This window comes from Strix uralensis, chromosome 4 (genome assembly GCF_047716275.1).
Source record: "Strix uralensis isolate ZFMK-TIS-50842 chromosome 4, bStrUra1, whole genome shotgun sequence".
Taxonomy (NCBI): domain Eukaryota; kingdom Metazoa; phylum Chordata; class Aves; order Strigiformes; family Strigidae; genus Strix; species Strix uralensis.
Window position 1 is genome coordinate 46,048,734 of NC_133975.1, and position 26,626 is coordinate 46,075,359.

The 26,626-nt window shown below is 34.9% G+C and overlaps 1 protein-coding gene across 2 annotated transcripts in view; it reads left to right on the plus strand.

Annotated features, from left to right (window-relative positions):
• FSTL5 (follistatin like 5) overlaps window positions 1-26,626 on the plus strand; it is a 333,775-nt gene that overhangs the window by 249,865 nt on the left and 57,284 nt on the right. For both annotated transcript variants that reach the window (XM_074866563.1, XM_074866564.1), the window contains exons 8-10: window positions 3,688-3,808; window positions 11,840-12,001; window positions 12,935-13,069. In XM_074866563.1, coding sequence (XP_074722664.1) covers window positions 3,688-3,808; window positions 11,840-12,001; window positions 12,935-13,069 — 418 coding nt within the window. The remainder of the gene's footprint in view (window positions 1-3,687; window positions 3,809-11,839; window positions 12,002-12,934; window positions 13,070-26,626) is intronic.

Here is a 26,626-nt window from a genome sequence, read left to right on the forward strand (position 1 = left end):
GTTATTCTATAAAACACTAAATATATGTCAACATTCGGTGTCAAAGATCTCTGTTTATACTTCACCATACCTTTCCAAATGCTGCTTACAACATTAAGTTCTCTTTGTATTAAATTGTTTGCTTTAATTAACAAAACAAACATTGAACTCGGTATAACAATAAGCTAGGGACATTTGTTTTGTAGTTGTAAAAAACCCAAACCAAACAACAAAACTAAAACCACCACACCAACAAAAATAGCCATCCATATGATTCAGACTCTCTGAGTGATGAAGTGATGATGTCATGTGGGAATCCTACTGAAATACTGATGTCTCAGTAAAATAAGTGCAAGGATGTTTTATCCATGGTTTCTATGAAAAAGGAGAAGCCATAACACAGACATCCATTTACTTAGAAAATAACTATGGTACCTAAAGATATCATCATGCCACAGTGAATCAGTCAAAGGTCTGGAATTGGTAAGTGTGCTTCAAAGCAATATCTAATAACTTTGCATAAGGAATGTTAAATTAAACTAGTCTCCAGACTGTATTGTAGCAGCTAAATGTTAATATGCTCCATCCTATGACTTATTTTGTTCACAAATACCTTTGACAGAGATTAGGCCAAAAATTTCAGACAGCAAAAATATTAGCCATTTGCTAGACAAAATATAGGTACCTTTAGTGTGGCTCTTTTGAACACCTGTTCTTCATTCTTCCACTAATAACTTGATGAGCAACATTTTGAAAACATTTTTAGCTAGTAAGGGGAAAAAGTTAATTGAACTTACTGATTCATACACTTTAGAAAGAGATAAAGAAAAATATCCAACTAGGAAGATTATTGGAGTTATTCAGGTGGGTTTTTTTGAATGGAAATCCAGTTGTATTAGTTCGCATAATTGAAGTTAAAAAGTAAGCATTAAAGGTTTTTTATTATTATTTTTGTAATGATGATTTACATAATGGCATATTGAAGACTTGGTAGAAATATTGTCTGTGTAACTGAAGTGCTAATACAGAAAGCTACAGTTAATTTAGGAAAGGCAAGTTATTGATTGACAGTCTTACCAGATAGGTTAATTTTTAGGTGGGTTATTTTCTTCTCTCGGTGAGCAGCTAGCAGAATCATCTGAAGCACAGAGCTCTGCAATGTGAAATTTAGTTGACCAAACACCTTTGGGCAAAGAAATACAGTGAGATATATGTTTTCTGAATAATATTTTAAGTATATTTATGGTAAGAAAATAGAGAAATTAAAGATAAGTTCATCTAGATTTCAATTTTTACATTTAAATTTCAATCTAAAAGAATACTGAAGATGTTACAGTGAAAGGCAGCTTGAGTGAAATATGAGCATAAAACCACTGAGATTATGTTCTCTGGGAAAGAATCAAAACTGGAAAGTGGGGACTGAAAAAAGTGAATCCCAAAAAATTAGGAAAGTGTTAGATGAGATTATGAAATAATGTAAGAATAGTCATAACAGACCAGAGGTTAATCTAGCCCAGTATTTTGTCATTGATAATGTTCAAAGGATAGAATGTAAGAATAAGGCAGCACATAGTAAATTTTTTTTATCAAAGTTCTTTTGCTGTGCAGCTTACAGACTCCACGAGTGAGGTGCTAAGGAGAATTTGAGGAATTTACAGAGAAGGCTACAAAATATGTGAAGAACTGGTTGGGGATATAAAGGTCAGGGCAACCTTGGCTGCAGTGACCATGGGATGGTAGAGTCGAGAATCCTAAGAGAAGGCAGCAAGGCAAAAAGCAGGAGCACAACCCTGGCCTTCAGGAGAGCGGACTTCAACCTGTTCAACCTGTTCAAGGACGTGCTTGGAATATGAGACCATGCTGAAAATAAGAGGAGTTTAAGAGAGCTGATTGATTTTCAAGGATCACCTCCTCTATGCACAAGAATGGTCTGGCACAATAAACAGAAAATCAAAGGCAGCCAGAGGGCTGTATTAAAGAACAAGGAGCTCCTGACAGAACTCAACTAAAAATGAAGAAAGGTGGAAGCAAGGACAGGTGGCCCAGGAAGAACATGGAAACACTATTTGAATGTGCAGGATTAGGAAAGACAAAGCCCCCCTGGAATTGAAGCTGGTGAGGGACATGAAGAGCTTCTACAGGGCTTCAGAGCTATATCAGCAGCAAAAGGAAGACTGGAAAATACGGGCCTGCTGCTGAGTGGGGTATGGGACCTAGTAACAAAAGAAGTGAAAGAGACTGATGTACTGAAAGCCTCCTTTGCCATGGTCTTCACCAGTAACACTTGCTTTCTGGAATCCCAGATCCCTGAAATCAGTTTACAAAAGTAGTGCTTCTGTAATGAATCGCTGTATCTAATGAGAAATGTAGATATTGTAGGTTGGTGATTAACCCTATTCTAATGAATTGGACACCTGTTGTATACTTTGGGCTCTGTGTGTGAGCCTCTGAGTGTGTGAATATTTGTGTTGCATATAATTACAATGTGTATATTATATAATACTGTATCCTGTGGTTAATCATAAGGAGAGGATATTTTAAGTTATTTAAAGATTTTAAAGGCTATTTTAGAGGCTGTTTATGTTAAGGAGTATAAAATGACTGTAAGATGACCATGAATAAGTTTGAGATAAAAATAAAAAGGAAACTGTATTGTATTCATATTAAGAAGCTTTGAAACAGCTTTTTAATATGCAAGAAAGGTAACTGAGTTTATGATAGACTATATTAACATTAGGCATACAATTTCCAAGGTCTTTTCCAACCTAAATGATTCTGTGATTCTGTGATTATAGAGTATGGGTTCCCTTCAGGAACCTGGGCTGACTTACATACCATAGAAGATCTGGCATACTTTTTCCTGTCATGAAACAGACTGTGTTTTGCAGGTTTTTCCTCATAGCTTGTACACTTTAATTTCTGAATTAAATATTTTACAGCAGAAACTATCTACTAGGCTGAAAGACATTTTTTCATAGTTTTACATTTCTATTTTATGTTATTTGCTGTTTTATGTAAATAAACTGTATATATAACAATAAAAGGATTGCTGGGTGAGACTGAAAATAAACTAAATATCAAGAAGTGTCCTAGCAGAATTTGTACAAGCACTTTAGAATGACATGACACTTTGACTATTAAATGTTCCATACAATAACTGGCATAGTTAAAATTGAACTGGGAATCAAAATGAAGGTCAAATTTGGCGCTCATACAGTGGAACCTATATGCCAATTAACAATATATAAAAGGGTGAAGTTAAAAATTGTGACTTAAATTGAAAAAAAATTAGGATTTTTTTTGGTTTGTGTATCTGCTCATTTCAAAGGGTGACCACACTTCCACAGGATGTCATTTGCCTTGTTAAATTGTGCAAAACTTTAGTTTTTCTATTTGATCAGATCCAATCCTAAATCACTTTCCTTCTGCAAATAACTATCATAGCTAAATAAACAAACATTTTATGTCTGCAGAGTTTAACTAGTTGTTATAGTAAAAATTATATTTTCTTTTACAGACACAGTATATGTGGCAAGACCAAACAACTCCACTATTCACAAATATAATATTTGGGTTTCAGATTGCTGTCAGCTATTCTGGTTTATGTTTGATATTTGCATCACAGCTTTGTTGCCAAGATGACGAGCATAATTACTGTAGAGATGCAGGCATAATTATGATAATCCTGTTTTTAATCTTTCCCGGTAGGATTTTGGAGATGATGGGTCCTTGTACATTACTAAGGTTACCACAACTCATATGGGAAATTACACCTGCTATGCTGATGGCTATGATAAGCTCTATCAAACTCATGTTCTTCAAGTGAACGGTAAGGAAAAATGTTCTAATTACCAAGCCATAAGCGACTTGGATTTGGATTTTGTTAAGCAGATCTGTTGTTGCTATTTTACTTTCTTTATATTGTGTTACAGCTTAACAGAAAAAGAGATAATTTTTTTTTCCTCATTGTTCTCCTATAAATAACCTTGCAAAACAATAAAACATAATAATTTTCATGTATTACTTTCATATGAGCAATTGTTATTAAAAGGAGTAAAGATAGTGCAGAGGACTTGCTGTGTACTGTGAACTGTTCACCTGTGAGGTCTTTTAGTATGTTATCTGCAGAATAAGTGTTATTATATATACATATAGATATATACAGATAAATCAGTTTTAGTATTAATTTAGCAATTCTGGAGACAAATTTGGAAAAATAAGTGCATAGGTCTCTTCTGTTAAGAATGTTGAATTTTAATATAAAATTTTTAAAATGCACTAATTAAAAGCTTTGTAATTGATGTAGGCTTTTAAATTCACGTTTATTATTTTGAAATCTAACCACAATTTACGTAGATTAACTAGAGGCATCTGGATTTGAAATCTTGATCTTTACATTTTCCTGTATCTGTTCAAGTTCTAAGCACCACTCTCCTGAACCCTGTACTTGTAACAACTGCGCTTAAGTTGTGCTGGTGCCCTGAAGACAGGCCTTTCCCTTATCTTGAACAGTAGTACTCTCTCCTAGCTCTTTTTCCTATATGTATTTTTTTTCCTAAATTATTTGAAGCAGTTGTTCTCCTCCACTGATCAAGGGCCCAAGGGTCCCACCGAACTTTACCCCCAGTGAGGTTTAATGTCTTTTTTTTTTTTTTTTTTGAGAGACTTTGTGCTTTCCTGTTACTTCAGTGTTCATATTTATCTTTGACTTTTAAGTCTACCTTTCTGCAGTAAACTATCAGTATTTATCATTCCATGTTGATACTTAATCCTATTCAGAATCATGTTTGAACTCAATCTTCTCCTGTAAATTTACTTTGCATTAACAGGCTCTAACTTTCTGTAGAAGCATACTCTATACCTAGTTTCTTGGTCTAGACAGCACTGCTGCTGCCATCAATTTTTGTTTTGTTAATTGTTAGTCAGTTATAATTGACTTTTCTTGACATCTCTTATCCAAAAATGCTGAAAAATTTTCTGATACTGATATCTTTCATTGATATTCACACCAAAAGCAGTTTCCAAGTTTATTTTGTCTATTTTGTCTATTATCTTTTAATAGCCATTTTTTCCCACTTTCTGTTGTTAATATCCTTCACATTTTAAATTACTTTGATGTTTAGTGGTTGTTTGCCATTTTCTTAACATGTTGTCTGCCATTGTGTTTCTCCAGGAAACTGGCTTAGAATACCTATCTATCTATCTATCTATCTATCTATCTATCATCTATCTATCTATCTATCTATCATCTATCTATCTATCTATCTATCATCTATCTATCTATCTATCTATCTATCTATCTATCTATCTATCTATCTCTTTTAAATTTTTTTTTCCAATTTCTTCCCCTTCTGACCCCCAACATTTTGTCAATGGAGTGTCCTCCTTGATCTAATGCATGGCATCAACATCTTTTCCTCCTTCAAATTTTTCTTCAAGGGCTGTTTTCTGCCATTTGAAGTCAGGTAGCAAATACTGACTAAACTAGTGAGTTTAGTGGCTAAACTAGCGAGAAGACTGAATTGCAGTTTACTCATATTTTAATTCCTGCAGACATAGCAGAATTACTGGTGAGTTGAGCACATTAGAAGGTCCTTGACCAACTTTCTCCTTCTGTTTTATGTGTTCTGGTTTACCATAATTTATTAACAAATTATATTCTTGTCAACATGTTCTCTACCAATCCTAATGTGTTAATAATATTGAAGAGGATCAATGGTTAAAATACTGTGATTCTTCATGTTTGGCTCAGTTCAGCATACAATGAGGCAAAACTGCACTTAAATTGAAGGTTTTCTGCAAGACTAGAAAATCAAGAAACATAATTTGGGAGAGGTGAAGGAGGACAACTGTAGATTTTTGTGGTGATGAAGTGTCTGTCAGGAAATTGTATTTTTCATCTAGAAACCACTGTAAACCTTTATGGTGCCAAAGGCAATCACTAGCATTACTCCTCTGTATCATTCATATAAATTTAAGGTTGTCCAAACAAATTGACTAGTCCATGTTTGCTCTGCTCAGATAGCTGCTGTTTCACAAGTTGACACTACAATGGTACCTTCCAACATGATTTGGATGTTCATTTTTTGCGGTGCAAGGAAAAGGAGAAAGGAGTCCGTTTGAGCAATAGGAACATTTGCTGTGCATATTGTGTATAAATGGAGTTAAAGCCATTGAGATTAAAGGTCTAACGAACAGCTCTTCCACAGTTTAGATCTGTGCTTTTAAGCAGTAATCTTCCTAAGGACAGGGATGATGGTCAGTACTTGTAGCTATGATAATGACTAATTAATATAATGATACTTGTATTAACAGGAGAATCAGACAAAATGTAAATGAGATAATGAAGCTTTGTTTGATCACAGAGATCTAATGTGAAGGTTCAGTGAAAACAGTGTAATTAGATTTTTTTTCTTGATTTCCAGTTGTGTAAATCTATATATTTTTAGAAAAAATATTTCTGTATTTTACATTGACTACTTTGCAGATATTATATATATAATTTTGGTTTATTTTTCTTTTAAGATTAAGATCTTTAGGAAATTTTTTTTGAGTTTTGCTTTGACTGTTACAGTAGTAAAGAATAATGGGCTTCCTTTGGAGTCTTAACAATACAGATAATGAGCACTGTAAAAGTGTAATGTAAAGTGCACATGTAAAGTAATTATTGTAAGCAATATTATAATAAGTTGCTATTTAACCCTTTTTCATATAAACTATTAAAAAAACCCCAAAATACAGAGTTGTAACGGGGCAGGAGTAACTGTTTCATTAAATAGTGCTAATTATTAACATTTACATAGTACGTAAAACTTTCAAAATTTATAATTTTATTACTATATGATTCTGAGACTATATGAATCTGAGCCTGTCAGTTTGATTTTTATTGTTTTCCTCCATATATCTGTGATATTGAAATTTATTCCATCAGGTATTTTTCCTTTACTGTTGTTGACATCGCATGTCATAAACACCATGATTTAGAAAACCTGTTCTCAGATAATGATTGGTGTATGTGATGGTCTTAGTATCACTGAAGACATAGAGCTATGCAATTCAATCTCCATTAAAATATTTATAATATCAACTCCATAATTAGTTCATTAAAATCTGTCTTTACTTAATTTGTATTTCAGAAGGATTTGTATCATCTCCCTTATGCTTGTTTAGTAGCCTCTGCTTTTCCACAGCAGCCATTCAAAAGTTTCTAGGGGAATGCTGGTAGAGTTCTTCTAAACAAAGTAGTAAACAGTGGTCAGAGCAAAAAATCTGTAACAAACTAAGATATATTATGGGTTGTTGTATTTGGTAGGGGACCACCTGTCTCTAAAATGTCCTTTGATGGTATTATATTCAGTTAAGCACTTTATATGCTAATATTCAGCTATTTAAGAGAACAGAAGTGTATACATGAGTTAAGTGAAAAAACAATTTGAATAATAAACCAAGATATTTTTCTTGTGTTTATGTTATTGTTTATGTTAATGGAAGTGTTAAAGGAGCATTATAAAAATGATTACTCTTTCTTGTTATTACTGTTCTCAGGATAACATGAATGTGATATCTACATCTGACACAAAAAAAAGCCTTGAAAATTGCTATTGAAAAAGCTGAAATACCTAGAAAGCTTGTGTTTTCTCATTAACTCAATGTTTATCATGTTACGGATCTATGCTGGTCATAACCAGATGTTAATATTATTGATCACGTTGGCAGTTATAGACATGATACTTAGATGTGTTTAAATATTTTTTTTATAACTCTGTCTATTTTAAAAGCATATATGTCTTAGAGGCTAGGTTTTTCGAAGTGTGAATTTGAGGAATTTCGCTTTTGGAAAGATGTTTCTAGACAAACAAAAATGTCATTAGGCATATTATAAACAGAAAGGAAGACTGCCTTCAAATTCAAACCTGCTCCAAAAATGGTATGAGTTTATGGTGTATGTTTCAAATCAGATCACTACATATGTAGCATGAATGTGACATTTTAATTTCTGTTTCTGTGTTAACAATGGCAACCTACTCCCTGAAGTTTCACATTTACAAGGCAATTTTTTGCAGAGGGGTGACAAGAATTTTCCTCACCTTAGTTCCAAGACAAAAGGCCAAAAGTACTTTAAGGTGAAGAGAGTCCAGACCCTCAGCCAGATATAAATCAGTGATTTATAGTGTCTGAAGAACACAGCACCTTTGTTTTTCCAAACAAAATATCTCAGTTTAATCAAAAATTAGAGTTATCATATACAACAATAGAAGAACCTAGTTCATTATATATATCACATGTTTCTTTCTTAAACACATACATTCTCCCTGGATTACAAACAACTTGAACAGACTATATTCTCTCTTCTCCCCATCCCATTCCATTAGACCTGACTGAAATAATCTTCAGGAGGGTTTATAGCAATTGTAAGATGTATTGAATAGTTACCTATTCACCATATTTCAAACCAACAGTCTCACATGGCTTTTTGAACTGAATGATACAGGATACAGGATTAATTTGATTGTATTATATATGATTTTGCTAAATACAATCATGCAATGTCTTCTCTCCCCTCCTTTTTTAACCTATGTAATGACCTCTCCCATATAAAGTAGGCTTCTTTAAGTTAAGATATTAGAACATTCCTCTTTGATAGTCAGTGTGAACAATCACATTATTTGTGTAATTAAAATTTGCTTTCTGGTAATATTTATGGTCAGTTACCCCAAAAAAGTGACTGAAATGAACCCAAAGAGTTTACATCTAGCTTGTCATGTCAAATTAACTTTTTAGACTGAGCCCATACTGCACTAATATTTTAATTGTCTGCCTGCCTCAGTTGCACAGTTCTTGGCAGTATATTACAGGTACGCTTCAGGATAATATAAAATAAAAAATTATAATGAAAAAGAAGGGTTGAAAAACTTTTCTAGTGGTATAGATAACCTATCAGACACAAATTTGCTGAGGAAAGTGGGAAATGGCAGCAAATGGAGGAAAAAGAGGGCAATAAATAAACATTAGTGTCATGCAAGTACCTCTGTGTATGGGAAAACACTGCTGAAGGGAATAGGATCTACTACAGAAATATGAGATAGTAGAAGAAAATTCAGACCTGCTTTCAATTGAGCAGGTCCTCACCTTCACATCTCCTAACTCTTGAGTAGTTAATTTAGCAAGGATAGCATCTTGTGATACAGGGTTTGATTTTGTTTGTTTGTTTGTTTAGGAAGTATTTGATTTTAGTTATATTTTCTAAAACTTTGCTAAGAATACAATTGCCCCGAAAATATCGTCTGCCTTTTGCCCTAGCTAAACTAATACATTCCTTTTCTATTCAGTGAAAATTCTCCAAAATTGGACTGTTTAAAAAATTTCTCTTCATACACACTCAGAAGCCTGTCAAGGTGTGGTTGTTAAATACCTGTAAGTTTTTATATCCATTGAGAATTATTTCACTGGCACAAAAAAGACAAGTAATATCCTATCATAGGTAGTGAGAATGCAATGAGTTGCAATGCCTTGCTATTAGTCCTAAAGGTTATTTGTGTTGCTGAGATGCTTGAGAAACTGATGGCAATCCTGTCTAAGGAGATGGAGCTCCTTGTACTTCTTGAGGCAAGGTGGAGAAATAAACTATTTGGCTTTGATGCAGCGGGAAATCTACAACATGGGGTAGGCCGCCTAAAAGACATTCTGTCAAGAAATGCTGAACAGAGCAGACATGAAAATTGGACCCTAGGAAATGAGACAGAGTAAGACTAGGAACTGAGGTGCTGAAAGAGGCTCAGGCCATCTGAGTTTGCAGTCAAATGGGGTTCAGTCCGAGGAACAGGGCAGGGAGGGCAAGGTCTCTGTATGGAACACACAGATCCTATGGGAGAGGAGACAGAACAGGGAAGAAGTGGAGGCAGAACAGGCATGGGAATGGCAGGCTTGAGATGAAAACTAGAGATCTGCATCCATAAAATCCAAGTCCCTTCCAGAAACTCAACAGAAACCTTAAATCCCCGATTTTCATATGCTCATGTCCTCAGCAGGTAGTCTAAGCAAGTAGCAGCCATAATTTTAACATTTTTAATCTTCTTCCATGTTCTTTTATTATATTTTTGCAGTTTGCCTATTGGGGTTATGTTTCATTTTCCGTGTATATTATTTGAAAAGACCCTCATCTCTAACTGAGTTTAAAATATCCCTGAAACTTAATGATTTTTGCATCTGATCTGAGATACAGTACATTTGTGTATTTCTTGTAATGTAGAAAGCTGAGGCATTTCTATGCCCTAATAGGACAGCATGCTGGGACATTTCTTGTAAACAGTTGGATAGCATTTGAAAATATTTAATCTTGTGCCAAAATAGACACAGTTAATTTTTGATCTTGTTATCTTCTTTCGTTATCAACTGATACTTCATCCTCTACCCAGCTGTGTTTTGTGACACCAGCTAAGTATTCCACATTTTTAAAGCTGCATTAAACAAAATTTTGGAGAGTAGGAAATATGCTTCTTTAACCTTCATTACAGTTGATTTTTTTGTTGTTAGAAACAACCTCAAGCAAGTTCTTTCTATACATAATTAAAGATAAGATCAATAATTACTCATCTAAAAAATCTACACAGCAAGATTTTTCAATCTTGCTTAATCATTGATTACCAATAGGAACATGTCCAATGTGATGTCATATGCCCTCTCTCTGCCAATACTGATGTGTGGTATGTAGCAGATTTTTAGTTAGTAAGCATATACCGCAGCAAGTTTCCAAATCTTGGAAAAGTGATGTCAACAATTCTTATATTTTGCTAATAATGAAACTCTGAAGACTAGTCTTATAAATGTCCTGTTTAACATCTTCATTAATGATCTGGATGATGGGGCAGAGTTGTACCTTCATCAGGTTTGCAGATGACACCAAACTGGTAGGAGTGGCTGATACACCAGGGGGTTGTGCTGCCATTCAGAGGGAACTTGACAGACTGGAGAAATGGACCAGGAGTAACCTCATGAAGTTAAGCAAGGAGAAGTGCAATGTCCTGCACCTGGGGAAGAAGAACTCCATGCACCAATATATGCTGGGGGCCACACTGTGGAAAGTAGCTTTGCAGAAGAGGACCTGAGGGTCCTAGTGGACTCCAGGTTGACCATGAGGCAGCAATGTGCCCATGTGGTAAAGAAGATAAATGGTATCCTTGGCACAGGAGGTCCTGTCTGAACATCAGGAAACACTTTTTATACTGTGAGGGTGGCCAAGGACTGGCACATGTTGCCCAGAGAGGTCTCTCTCCTTGGAGATATTCTAAATCCTAGATATGGTCCCGGGCAACTGGCTCTAGGTCGCTCTGCTTGAGAAGGGGGACTGGACAAGATGACCTCCAGAGGTCACTTTCAACTTCAACCGTTATGTGATTCTGTGATTACATGTTCTATACAGGTAAAATGGATTGCTGAGATGTGTTTTGGAGAGAGGGGAAAGGTGGAGGTGAATTGTTAAAGAAAAAGTTTGTGAAACAGCACAATTACAGTCTCTGTACATCACACAACTTACTGGTTGCACATTATTCATATTTTATAAAGAAATTTAAGGAAAAATAAAGATCTTATTACTCAATTTCAAACTACTGAATTAGAATTCAGGCTTTTTTCATTTATACCACAGGCAATGAAAAGAGGTTTTTCTCACAGAACATTCTTCCTGCTTCACAAATTTACTGTGACAGAGTTCATCATCAAATGTTACTGAATATGTGACTAATACCACAACTGTGTGTTGTTATATATAGCACCAGGAGTCTTTAGAATTGCTTATAATTATTTTTCTTAAGATGAAGATAATACTCTTCTGCACTAAATTATAATTGTTTCCTGCCTTCAGTTCCACCAGTCATCCGAGTCTATCCGGAGAGCCAGGCAAGGGAACCAGGTGTGACAGCTAGCCTTCGGTGCCATGCTGAAGGTATTCCCAACCCACAGCTTGGGTGGCTAAAGAATGGAATTGATATCACTCCAAAATTATCCAAACAGCTAACTCTTCAAGGTAAAGGGGCATATTTATTGTTTTCTACAGGTTGTGAATGCTTTATCAGTGCATCCTTTCCATACTAGACGTCCTTCTTACATAGTTTTAACCAAGGGTTGAAGCTTAAGCTAAAACATTTGAGAAGATGTCTTCCAGTTATTCCCCAACACACATATCTTCTCTGCTTTCTCTTTGTTAGAATAATGATTGTACTTACTGGCAGGATATTGTAGAATACCTACAAAGCTGTTTTTGTAAAATAGATCCTACAGTTGAACAAGTATACTATACTTAAAATGCAGTGAATCATTGGTCACATCATTATTCACATCACATTATTTAAAAGACCTTTGCTTGTCAAACCTGGACTGTTTGTTGACATTCCTACTCAAGCTGACATACAACTCCTGAAGTGGTTTCCACAGACTCCTACACTGATCTAGGTGTAAAATGCGAATATGCCTGTTTTTTCTGTTGTTACACTGCATTCACATGAAAACAAAACCCGGTGCCTCTGGTTACTTGAAACAATTTTATTAAAATTATTATTTATGTTGAAATTTTAGCCCATTATGTTGTATGGAAACCTAGGTGATTTTGTGTAAAGCCAATGATAGTGTCAAGTGACCAAATGCATAATTTTATTATGTTGCATAATATTTACTTGATTTTAAAGACAACCATAGTCATTTAAGCATACATAAAACCTCAGACTGATATTTGGCTCCGAAGTGCAAAATCAGCTGACGTATTCTGGAAATTTGTGAGATGAATAATAGTGCATGTAATTCAGTAGCCAGTTGAATACCTTTGGATTAGTTTGGCAAGCCTCCAAGTTATGAACTTAGGAACGAAAATGGTTTAATTAGTATGAGCAGAGAAAGCCTTCCGAATGTATAATCTGAAAGCACTGTAGCATGTCTGAATGTTGAATTTTTCCTCTCCTTTCAGCAAACGGTAGTGAGGTTCACATTAGCAATGTGCGCTATGAAGATACAGGAGCATACACTTGTATTGCAAAGAATGAGGCAGGGGTGGATGAAGACATTTCTTCTCTTTTTGTAGAAGATTCTGCTCGAAAGACCCGTAAGTACTATGAGAAGTATTTAAATATATGCAACCCTCACTTAAACATTAAAGGTATTAAAAACTATGAAACATTAAATAAATTAAAATGAGCATGTGTAGATAACTGATTAAAAACAAAAAAGACATCCAAGAGTTACCGAAGGCAGAGTGTGTAATCTGAAGTTTATTTAGAAGTAAAATGAAATCTCTGATTCATTCTGTGAATTGACATGTTTTTCACATTGCTGTTAAAATTTGGATAGTTTCTGCATGATAGATTTGTTGCATATGAACAGAAAAAGGAACTGGATGCCTAAATAAGGCAAAGCAGTAGTCCTGGTGTGGTTTCTGGAGGTTGGTGGGGGTGTGGGAGGAAGACCTTTTCCAATCTTTCTCCCTGTATGTTTTTGAGATATACCAAGAGCCAAACTTGGCCTTCATGATGTGAGAGTCATCACAGGACAATCTTACCTGCTGGAGTGCTCAGCAGGTCTAGATCAGTTTCAGCCTGGCCATGACATCTTGTGCCTGGATAAGAGATGTAGAGCAACAGTGACTACAGTCGGTTGCTAAATTGGGAGTTCAATGTGCCAAAGAAATCTCTATCACTACCAAAAAGTACCTTTCTTTATCCTCTGTTGAATGATAGTGGGGCTTATTTACTTATTATTTGTCTGCCTTGATACTTCTTTCCCCTTCCCTTTCTTTCCTCTGCTCCGAAAAATCCATTCCTGAGTTTACACTTCACCCATTTGTTTTTGCTTTTTTTGGTTGTTTTCTTTCTTTTAAATCTGTTACTTTAATGAATACTGCATATTCATTAGAAATATATCTAGTAAAATGGTAGTTTTTTACTGATTGCATTAACTTAAGGCATTCCTATTTATCTAGAAGCTTATTCAACAGTGCCAAGCATTTGACAGAAGATACTAAAGGCAGAATTAATAGCACTGCAAGTCTGCCTGACGACTCCTGTTGCAGGACACTGAGTTCAGTTACATATAGGTTTATTAAGCTTTAAATGTTTCAGAGGAAATCTTCCATGAAGGAAAATTTTATAATCCAAATGTTAATATCTTTACTTAGTTGCTTTCAGTAACACTAATTATAACTGTCGTTTCAAAAGTTTTAACAGATTTTTTTTAAGTGTCATGAAGATGACTGCTCAGGCATTTCTGAGAAGGCAGCTGAGGATAAATAAGTTGTTTGATCATGCTGTATTTCTAGTAATCTGGTGATATGAAGTAGCTCAATCACCTCCATTTGCCTTCTGCAGTCTGTGAAAAATGTTGTGAATGTTGCCAAATTACAAAACCCTGACAATCTAGAATTTGTTTATACTTGGTTAAGACTTGTTTGGTCCTAACAACAAAACATTTATATCCAACTGTCCAGTTTGCAAGTGTTTTAGTTACCTAATTGTTGTATCCGCTGAAGACCTGATCTGCAGTGATTATGCAGGAATAGCCACACCTATGCAAAATGCTGTTTTCAGGAATTGTAATGTGATGCAATAGTTTTAGATCAGCTAACTTTACAGGATTTGTAAAATCACATGCTATGCCATGAACACTGCTTGAAACAAACGCTTTAAAGCCTACTATCAGTAAGTTGTTATGATGACTATTGGTGTCATGAAAGATGTAAATGAAGGAAAAGAGAATATAAACCCAATTTTTTCTAAGACAATCCAAAAGACAGTCTCTTTCCTTCCTATAAAAGTCATTCCCTCTGCAAGTTCTGTATTGTCTATTGAAGGGAGACATTTTACCATTGTGTTCCTTGGTGTCTGAATATGGTTTCCTAAAAATTGGTGGATGTGTAAATACACATATAGTCCATAGCTGCATAATTATATTCAAATATAGGTGCAACAGATATTTACATGAGATGCTTACTCATACTCTGATTCAATGACTTTGGATCAGAAACCCATTTCTGTACATGCAAGAAGACTAAGGTACACACTAATAAAAAAAGCAGTTACTATCAATATCATTATCACAACTACATGAATAAACTGCCTTTGCAGGTACAAATTTTGATAGATGCAGTTTAAAAAAATGCCTCTGTTTAAAAAAAAAAAAAATGTCCCTTTACAGGGAGGGGTTGCTAGCATTAGTAAACTGAAATTAAGAGTAGAAGGGCATTATTATTAACTCGTATCTACTTGTTTTTATATTTCTTCCAAAACACTGGTTCATGCAGCAATTTAAGGATTATTAGGGAAGAAAATTATATAGGTAAACCCATATGGATAGGACTGTGGGCTTTTGTTCTCCCACCCACAAATTTTAAACACAATGCCACTACTACTTTAATTTAAAGCCTGCTGAATAGGTCACAAGTTGTATTCTGAAAATAGTCTCTGATGATATAAATGTGATTTCATATGATCTGATATAAACTGTACTTGTCATAGATGACATTTTTATAAATAATTTTGCTTTTATCCTCCTTTAAGAGAATAAAGCAGTTGTGTTTACTTTTTTAATTTATTTTTTTTCCTTACTGGAGTACTCCCTTCTGCAAATACTAGGATATTGCTTTGAACAAAAGTAGAACAGATTCTCACTAGTTTGTCAGTTTATCTGGGCTTGCCTGCTTTTTAAATGTCACATAAGGTAAAAATCATAGCAAACCCAAAGCATGTCAGAACATTGAGCTGAATGGCTATTGAGAGAGTAGTGAGAACTTTTACAGTGAAGCTCTAAAATATAAACTACAATTGTACTGCTTTGAGCATGACAGTCATTTTATAAGCCACATAATGAATGCAGAACATAGTTCCATTTTTACCAGTGTATGTATCTTATTTCCTAGGAAGTTTAATAGTCAAAGGAAATGTTCACTTTTTTACTTACCTGACCCATTGTTTATGTGCATACTAAAGCTTTTGATTTTTAATGCTACTTTGCATAATAAGCTTAATTTTGGGGAGTTATCTGTGGAATCTCATTTTCAACACATCCCAAATTTGTTATGTGGAAAACTCAGTACAGTGCTTTGAGAAAAATTTAATATATGTAGCAGAAAGCACATGGCTAGATCATTCCTTTGGGAATGGCTAGTGTAAACAGCTCCTAAGAGAAAATGTTATGTTTTCTGGCATGTCTGCCTAGATTAAAATCAGTGCCTTTATGGATAAATAGATTATTAACTAATAAATGAAGCTTTCTGTCACCTGTGTACCTAAAAATGTTATCAGATTGCTAGGTCTTCAAAATTCACGGTATTGGTTACAGAGAAACCTAATGGATGTATTATAAACAGAAAAGAAACAGAATGAATGTCAAACCTATACTGAATTGTGGGAAGTGTGATACTAGTAGATAAAATAAAAATATATAACGTAGAGTATGACTTAGGGGTGCCAGGACATTGTTTATTTTAAAGTTTCCAGTTTCAGCAATTTGAATTCCAGTTCCCAAGTCAATATACTTTAATGATAATGACTCAGCATCAAGATGTTAATTTAAGATGGAAGTGAATGGAAAATACTGTGAAAGATCTGTTCAGTAGATGCCAGCACTGAACACTGAGCCATTGTTCTGTCACACACAGGTAAAATTTTTAATAGTGGATGACAGTCTCAAGAGTAGTTTGGCCTTTCCTTAGCATGTCAACTTTTTTCAATGTGCACTAAAAATAAAACTTCTGAAAATATGCTTTCATTCTGGCATTGTCTTAGGTGAGAGGAATTAAATTATTTTCTTTAAAATACCTTAACTTCAACATTGTCTTTTAACAGTTAACTCATTCTGTAGCTGAAATTTGATATACTTAACATCTCTGTCCAAACACGTGCACTTTTTGCTAGATTTGTGAAGTTGTAATGGAAAATTTTAGTTTATATTACCTATATAAACATCTAAGTACTGGTGATAAATGCCTGGTGCTGTCTATTATCGGATCCTCTGATGTCAGCCATTTAGATTGAAGCATTCCGTTATTGCTGTCTGTCTCAAAAAACAGCTTTTTTGTTGCTTTTAATTTTTAATGTTTCCGCTAATATACTGTGGCCAATCCTGAAACAGATGTTAGGAAGAAAACATGATTTTACTCATGTTAAAAATGCTATAGTCATTTTACTTTGAGCTTTTTTACATCACAGTCTGGGACTTGATATTGGTGATTCATGCAGTGAGATTATCACTAGAACATACTTCAATAAAAATAATGATTTCTCCAGTGTTTGACACAGTAAAAATCTCCAAGCACTTGGTGATTTAAATAGTGGATGGACACTTCTTGGGAGTTTCCTAGAGTTCTGAAGATGCCATTTGCCCTCAGTAGATCCAGGTTTAGTACTACAAGAGCAGAGTAGATTCTCCATGCAACTGCTTTTTCTTTGCTCCACGGGCTTTTGTGGATGTGAAAGTGAAAATAACTTCTTGTGTTCTTGGCTCTTCTTGGCTCCTTGAGTGGTCCTCCAAGTAGCATCTGAGGAATGGTAATAAAGAGGAATAAGACTGAGTATATTGAAGAAGTAAAAGAGACCTGGGGAGGGGCACAATGGAAGAGGACAACAATGTGAGGAAGAAAGGGAGGACACAGGCAGCAGTAGGTGAAACAGGACAGGTTAGTGAGAACAGTTAAACCCTGAAGGAGAAAGAATGGGAGGAAAAAGGGATAGGAGCACAGAGGCAAAATGATCTCTTAAAAGCTACATGTTCATTCTCTGTAAGATGTGGAGTTGCATCCAGGAGTATCTAGTCACTTTAATGTCTTGTCATTAAATTTCTTGATCACATAGCGACAGTGTACGTCTTAAACTGTTGCTCCTTTTTAATCCATGTGGAGAATAACACTACTTCTACTACCAGTTAATACAAATGAGAGATATCTGAGCAGACTGAACTTTCTATTGTTCTAGTAAGTGGAACATTTTATTTAACTTGCCTTTTTAAGTAAGACAGCATATTGGAGTATAAATGTGTATTAAAGGAAAATCTACAAACATGACAAAAATTAGTCAAAAGAATGTTTGTAGGTAGAAACAGTCTATAGGATGAGATAATTCTGGTAGCATTTATTTATCTAGTTGTTCATTTATCATTTTGACCACTTCTGCCAGAAAATAGTTGGTTTCCCTGATCTAAGTGTCTAAATGGAGTTTTACTAATTAAACTCAGTAATTCTTCCTTGGGCTTTGAAGTATGCCGCTTCTACATCAGACCTGAAGAAGGGCTTGTGTGTGTGAAAATCTGTCTGCTTTTTCCAACAATACCAATTGCTGTCGAGCCAGTTGTGAAGAGCCTGACTCTGTCTTCTTAACAACCTCTGTGTAGGTGTTGGAAGGTTGCTATTAGGTGCTCCCAAAGACTTCTACTCTCCAAGCTGACCAAGCCCAATTTTCTTAAATTTTCTCCCTGGTGTGCATAGGTTTTATAATGTGGTCTTTGTTCTCCCTTGTTCTTCCCAGAAGTGCCCTTGCCTGAGAATTTTTAGATTTTGTAATCTCTGTTGAAAAACCTATATTTTAATCTGAGAAAATTTGACCTTAAACTGAAAGTAAATGTTTCATGAAAATGCTCTATTGTAACTGGAAACTACTTATGATCATTATGACATTTTATACAAATGTAAAACTTTTTTTTTTTTCTTTTTCCACTAGATATTAATCTTTTCTGGATTAATTAGCATTTTAGATTCATAAAGAAGATAAAAATTGTAATTACCTCTGTATTTCTTGTGCCTTCTTTATTGGCTCATTATATACCTTTTCAGAACATTCATTTTAAAGTATCATGATTTTGATTGTCAACAGGAGCCATGCAGCATGTACAGTGAATAGATCTATACATCCTACTCCTACAACAGTAGCATCTAAAGTATTTCTGAATGCAAAAACTATGCTGTTTTAATTCTCTAGAGACTGGAAACTCTTTTCTGTCCTGTGAATTCCATTTTCCCTCAAATTTGCAGTTAAAGCCATTGAGAATGAGATAGCTCTATCTGGGTGATAGCTGAATAACCCCTGCAGTGACTGGTAAAAACATTCTGGGGATTAACGACCTGGTCTAAATCTCATTGAAAACAGCAGAGTCTCCCCTACTGTCATGATCCTCTAATAATACCTGAGAGAACTCGGCTGTGTTGGAAGGAGTCTCTGGTATAATTGCGTTTGTAATACAAATAGCAGTTTAAAATCTGGTTTTAGTTTCATTCCAATGTAGTTTGATTTTTCAGAACAAATATTTCATGGATTCATAGATTTAAGCAGGATGGAACCTTTTCATCTAACTCTTCTTCATTTCACAACACATCAAATTGCATCCTGTTCTGCCTGAATACAGATCTAAAGCTTTGCCTGAAGTGTATCCTCCCAGAAATGCATCCACCTGAGTTAGAGGCAGAAAGAGTGAGATAATCCCTCATTTTGCTTTGTTTTTTGCTTTACTAATTATTCAGTTTCACTAATATAGAATAATGCTTAGTTTCTATTTTGAAGTCAATTTTTCCTTCAGTTTCCTTCTTTTGATTCTCATTTTTTTCCAATAAATTGACCTTTTGAATTTTTGTCCAACAAAAATACCATTGTTAAATATTGATTACTTTCTCTCACACACACTAAATAGAAGCTTCTCGTAAGAAGACAGTTACTGTAGGACTCAGTGTGGTCTTTTTGCCTTGAGGATTGTAAATGGATTTGGTATAGTTTTCTTAAAAAATGTGAACTGCTCTTTGCAAAAGCAAATATATTTTTTGTTTCTTTAATGTTCTGGAGAGTGAAATACATATTTGGTAACATTTTGCTTCCACATCCACTGATCCCTTGTCACTTTTTTCCACTAGTATCATCAGTGGAAGTTTATGTTTATATGTTTATCTAACACATGCCCGATACCTATCAGGCCTCACTTCCCAAATCCTGCTCCTTCCCACCTGTCTCAGCTCTCTAGTGTAGATATAACCTGCATTACATTTCCCTAGATGTCTAAATTTGCATTTTTCTATATCAAAATGTAATTTATTTTAGAGATATATTTGCCAAAGGAATTCAAACAACTTTCTGAAACTCTGTTATTTATCATAACAGGTAATTCACAGACTTAGGGAATTATTTTATGTTTATTTACAGATCATTGATGAAAATGGTTAACACAAGACTCACTACCCATTGTTCTGGGCACATTCCAGCAATGTGTTCTTCACCTTTTACTAATGATTTAACAATGAAAACTACTTTTTCAGATTAATCAATTTGGCAGGGTTTAATTCAATTGACATGTACGTTACTACTACTGTATAACTCTATTTAATCAGAATATTCTGTGTTAACGGATTAGATGTTTAGCAAAATTCTGAGTTACACCTATATGAATTTTTACATTACGAAAATTCCAATTGCATCAGGTTTGTTTGGAAAGACCTGGTTTCCATTAGAACATATTAGCTGACCTATCATTATATTCTCATCCTTTAATTTCTTACTGAATTGAATTCTGTATGAGTGTTGTCTATTCTTTTGCCTGGGACATACCCCAGTCTAACTAGCCTACAGCTACTTGAGTCACTAAGTTTCAGGGAGTGGGGGAACTGCTAGGGGCATATGTAGTGCTACTCCTCTTGAACTTTATGATATATTCTGAAATATATTCAAAACTAATAGCACCAGACCAAACATCTAAAACAACTTTTAGCAAGTGTTTTTATGCACTTCATTTGAACCTGGTTATTTTAAATGTTTGTCTTGACTACACATCATGTAACCCTCTTTTTTGTTCCTTTTTAAGGTAAAAAGTATTTAATCAGCCTCTGTTTTCAGTTATTATCCTGCTTCTGTGCAAATATAGGACAAAAGTGTAGGAGTCTGGGCCGTGCTGGGAGAAAGTTAGTGCAGACAGAAGAATGCAAGGACGAAGACAAGGCCAGCAAAATAAGGCTGGCAAAAACATACAAGACAGCAGATAAGTGAGAAGCACCTGTGGTCAGCAAAAGCACGCAAGTCTGAGCAAAACAGGGTATGAGATAAGGGAGTTTTGGCAAGTTTTGGGCTTTACGTGCTAATTGCAATTAACCAATGCAAATGCTTGTAGAGGCGCGTGAACAGCGCATGTAGATGACCCGTAGCCTATTAGAAGATAGATGAGTGCGTGTACGGAACTTAGTAGAATATAAATGTAACCAGAAAAGGAATAGAAAAAAAAAAAAAACAATAATATATAATAAAAAGATGGACGACCTGATCATCACATTGGTGTTGCGTCGTTTCTGTTCCCACACGGCGAAATAAGGACCCCGGCTAATGGTGACTCCGACACAAAAGTATAGAAGAGTATTGTCAGTGTAACATTAAAAAAACCTCTAGTTCATATCAATACAATTTAAACCTTGAGTAGCTCTGGTATTGCAATGCTTTTCTTCTACCTTTAGCAATTGTGTGTGATGATTTCTGGGGTCTTTGCTGCTGTGCTAGTGTAAAGGAATATCAAGCTGCTGGAACATCTGTTAGCACAAAAATGGCATGTTAATTGTAACTAAGGCTACTTCCTTTCTTAAGGAGTGTTATTTCTCTCTTTTTTCTAAATAAGATCCTTGTTCTAGCATTCCAGCATCTCTGCAATAACTGATAAAGGTGGCTTTTCATTTTCTAGCTTGCAGTACATGCAGATGCATTTTAAGGAATTCTCAAATCTTGTATTGATTGAGAGCTTTCTCTTCTGTACTACTGGATTTAGCAGTATTTAAAGCATGAGCATACAAATTTAACTTTGTTAAATTTCAGTAAGTTTCAATAAGGCCAAATGCCGGGTTCTGCACTTGGGCCAAAACAACCCCCAGCAATGCTACAGGCTTGGAGAGGAGTGGCTGGAGAGCTGCCAGTCAGAGACGGACATGGGGGTGTTGAGTGACAGCTGGCTGAACATGAGCCAGCAGTGTGGCCAAGAAGGCCAATGGTATCCTGACTTGCATCAGAAATAGTGTGGCCAGCAGGGACAGGGAAGTGATCTTACGCCTGTACTCGGCACTGGTGAGGCCACACCTCGATTCCTGTGTTCTGTTTTGGGCCCCTCACTACAAAAAGGACATTGAATTACTCGAGCGTGTCCAAAGAAGGGCAATGAAGCTGGTGAAGGGTCTGGAGCACATGTCGTACGAGGAGTGGCTGAGGGAACTGGGGTTGTTTAGTCTGGAGAAGAGGAGGCTGAGGGGAGACCTCATCGCCCTCTACAACTACCTGAAAGGAGGTTGCAGAGAACTGGGGATGAGTCTCTTTAACTAAGTAACAAGCGATAGGACAAGACGTAATCCTCAAGTTGCACCAGGGGAGGTTTAGACTGGATATTAGGAAGTATTTCTTTACAGAAAGGGTTGTTAGGCGTTGGAATGGGCTGCCCAGGGCAGTGGTGGGGTCCCCATCCCTGGAGGTGTTTAAGAGTCGCGTTGACGTAGTGCTTAGGGATATGGTGTAGTTGGGAACTGTCAGTGTTAGGTTAATGGTTGGAGTAGGTGATCTTCAAGGTCTTTTCCAACCTAGACTATTCTGTGATTCTGTGAAATTGACAGCTCTGCTGCAGATTTGTGTTGATGGCTACCATTGATAGTCACAGAGATTTGGATCAACCCAATTCCTAGAAGCCATAAAGCAAACCAAAATCATCAGCTTGTTCTTGTTGAAACACTGTGTGGAAGCTGAAGAATTTAAATATTGAACAAGGATTATTTGACAATGTGTTTTGACAACATATTTATGAGAAAGGTGGGGTGGGCAAGATGTTACTGCCTTTTTTGTTGATACAAAGTACAATAGTAGTCACAAATAGAGGAGGAAGAAATGGTAACTTCTATCTGTGGTCTTTATTTATTTATTTATTCATTTATTTAGGTCACATTCAGGTAGTATTAGGACCAATGCAGTTGTTCCAAATTTCAACTTTTAATCAAAGTAACATTGCTGCATACGGAATATAATGCATAGCTAAAGAGTATAAATAAACCATTTTGTGAGCTTAAAAAAAGATAGGAAAGAAAAATTATACTAGCATGGGAATATTTAATTGAAATAATGGAATAGAGTATATCAGTGTAATCTACAGATCTAAAGAAGAAAATCTGACAGTATAGAATAGAGGAAAATAAAAAAGATTGATCATCAAAGACAAGGGAATATTTTCAGATATTTAAAATTCATCTCTTCACTACAAGTAAAATATTTTAAAGTAAAATAACTTTAAAAATCCATTTTTTTTTCCCTTTCTCAATGACTTTGACAGGTACATCAGTTCTGCTGAGAAGGTTTCTTCTCAGTTTCAACTTAACATAATCCTATCAAACTAGTCATAGATCATGAAAACGTGCTATTCCCTTTAAAGCTAAACAGTTTTGTGGGTTTGTTGTTGTTTATTTTATTTTCTGTTTTTTACAACATTTTCATTCCTCTTAATGTTTTCCAAAACTTCATTTTATAAAATGCAGTTTAGTTCGCCATTGATTAATAGAGATTAGTATTTCTCTAAATTTTGTTGAGGCATGCATGTGTACCTTGGGGAGACAACTGTCATGATAGAAAGTTATCAGGTATTTCTGGTAAGAGATTTTCAAGATCAGTTTGTCAGTACTTGATGATATTTTAATATTTAGTAGCTTTTACTCTTGGTCATCCATCACAGACTCTTGTATTACTCAGTTCACCCACTATGACATCATCATATATTGCGAAGCAACTTCTCCTGCAGAGTCTTTCACCTAGCCACACAAAGCAGGATAAAAATTACCTGTCTCATGTATTGTGTCTGGGGGCTAAATTTAAAAAATAATATATCTGTTCTGTGTCATTAAGTAGATCTATTTCTAACGGTGCCTTTTTTACGTAATGTCATAGTCCTATCACCTAACAAGAGATTATGGGATCTGAATGCTACTGACTTGACAGGTTTATGGCCATCATAAGCAACCAGGCACCTCCACTGCCTAGATCTTGGAATGAGACTAAAAGCCTTTTGACTGTGATTTATGGCCTAAATTCTCTCTGAAGGGCTTTATGCAACTTTAATAGAATCTTCCTGTCACATCTTATACTGAATGGTACCTATTTACCTAATTTCCTCAGAGATAATTTATGCTGGCATTTTATTTTATGGCAGAGCTAAACAAGTTTATACTTGTTGACAGCATCGTAGGCAAAGACATTATTTCAAATTTCCAAGTATAGGGTAGAAATTCAGCTCATGAACCATTTTTTCTTCCTACTAGTGTAGACTGGATTGAGTTCATGTGCTATTGGGAAAGCACTTCATCATGATTCATTATTAAGATTTATAGAAAATAAATTAAAGACCAATAAGCTAACATGGTCATATTTGACCAAAAGTAAAGTGTCAACTGTGACTTTTAACTGATAAATAACAGTTTAATAGTCGTAAAAATAGATATTTGGTTATTGTATTAACCTAACCTGAAATGAAAGTGTATGTCACATAAGAACAGAGTGGAATTTTGATAGAATTTGTTGATAAAATAGTTGAAGCAAGCAATAGATAATTTTGAAAAAAAAAAAAAAAGTGTTTGTATCACAAATAAATTAAGGTTTATATATATTTATATTTGTGTATAAACCCAACAAATCTGAATTTCTTATAAAATAAGAATAAAATTAAATGCAGATATATGCATAAATGTTTTCATTCTGCTTGATTATGGAAGTTGAGCAAAAAGTAAATCACCCTAACCTCATATTCACTTTTAGCACTATTATTTTTAAAATGAAAATAATAATTAAAAACTTATGTAATTCAGTAACCAGATAGTATTGATGGTATAGATTTACCCTGTAACATAAAGGCATGTGTTTATACATCAGAGATATGAGAAAAAAGAGTAAGATAACAGATGCATTTTCTTTATCATGTGTATATGATTAACCAGAACAGTTGATAATGCTGGTGGCTATCAGTGAAGTAAGCAGACAGCATCCTTTCAAACATCTTAAAAGTACTTCTTTATGAGATTAAAAGTACAGCAGATTATGGTGGGACAATTCAGAAAAATTGTTGAATTCCACACTTTTGCCGTATGACCTTATTGCATCTTCCTCATTGTCCTATTTTCTACCGTATCTACTTGTGACCTCTTGCCATTATGGGTTTGAAGGCTTGGATAGTGGTTTCTTATCTGATGGTGCAAAGTCTCGCACAATGAGCTGATATGAAACTGTTGGTTTTTATTTATCAACTGTTACATTCTGAGAGAAATTCAGGTAAAATATTTATGGAATTTTAAATACCGAGCTTATGATTTGATGAGACAAAGCCTGGAATTAACAAGTGGTTCTCTATTCATGAATAGTCATTATTTGCATTCAGAAGATACCAGTGGATTTTTTCCTCCTGTTATTGGAATAGTATATAATGCAGAAAAGTTGTCTTTCTGCTGTTTTCCCCTCTTAAAGCCATTTTAAACTGCATTGTTCTCTTAGTGCAGCAAACTAGGAATTTTTTCAGATGTAAAGGTTTTAATTAATATACATTTTGTTTGAGTACCAGTGCAACAAAATAACATTTTATGAAAACATTTTATTCAGCTTTCATGATATGTAATGCCAGGAGAAAAGAAAGGAAAATTTCAGGTTATTTAACCACACACAGATAAAGTAGGTACAAAAGAATGACAGTTTTTAATATATATATACTTTTAAAGTTAATAGATTTTAAAAGCTCATTCAGCATTTTCTTGGATAATGACCACTGAAGCATGTGATAGAAGGGAGAAAACTCTTTCTGGAAGAAAATGAAGTATTGTACTTCAAGAACAAGTTTCTTTTCTGAATCTTATTGCCCTGATCTTGTTTTTCTCTGGAATGTAGTATTGTGTGCTGATTACTGATAATGTGAGCATCTGATTGCCAAAAGGAAGCAGAAGAGCTGCATTTAATCTCCAACCTCACTGAATGTCAATCCTAAGAAAAAAAAAAATATATATATATACACACATTATTTCCAACTGTTATGCCTTAAATGTTTAGAAAAAAGAAAAGTAGGGAGGAAGAACACTGTAGCTGACATATTTGAAAGCTTTGACATTGACTGTTGAATAGAAAGCCGAACATAATGACATTTATTACCAATGCGATAAGGAGTAGGATACAGAATTTATTTGGAAAGTGACATTGTAGTACCCTCTTAGTCATTTAGTAACAGAAATACATGGATTTTTGCAGTTGTTTCCATCCAAAGGGGATAAGAATCTCTACTGCTGTTACAGTCTGCTGCAGAATTTCATGAAGTACTAAGCACAGAGTTTACTGAAAAATGTGCAATCTATTGCCATTCAGCCAACATAGAAAATGAATAATAAAGATGAAGAGTAGGCTTTCAGATGTTATGTTAGCTACTCATAATCAAAGGCTGGGTCTGAGCACAAAAGCATAGAATAGCTATGAAAGGACCATGAAGAGTGATTTTTTATGGAGCTGTAAGCATGCTTAAAAAAAAAAAAGACATCCTCTTTCAAGAAAACATGGATTCTCCCCTGTTTTGCACTGGGTGGGTGGGGGGAGAGAGAGGCACGGTGCAGGGTTCTTTTTGGATGTCAATATAAAAGGCACAACATAAATGGTGTAATAAAATAGCT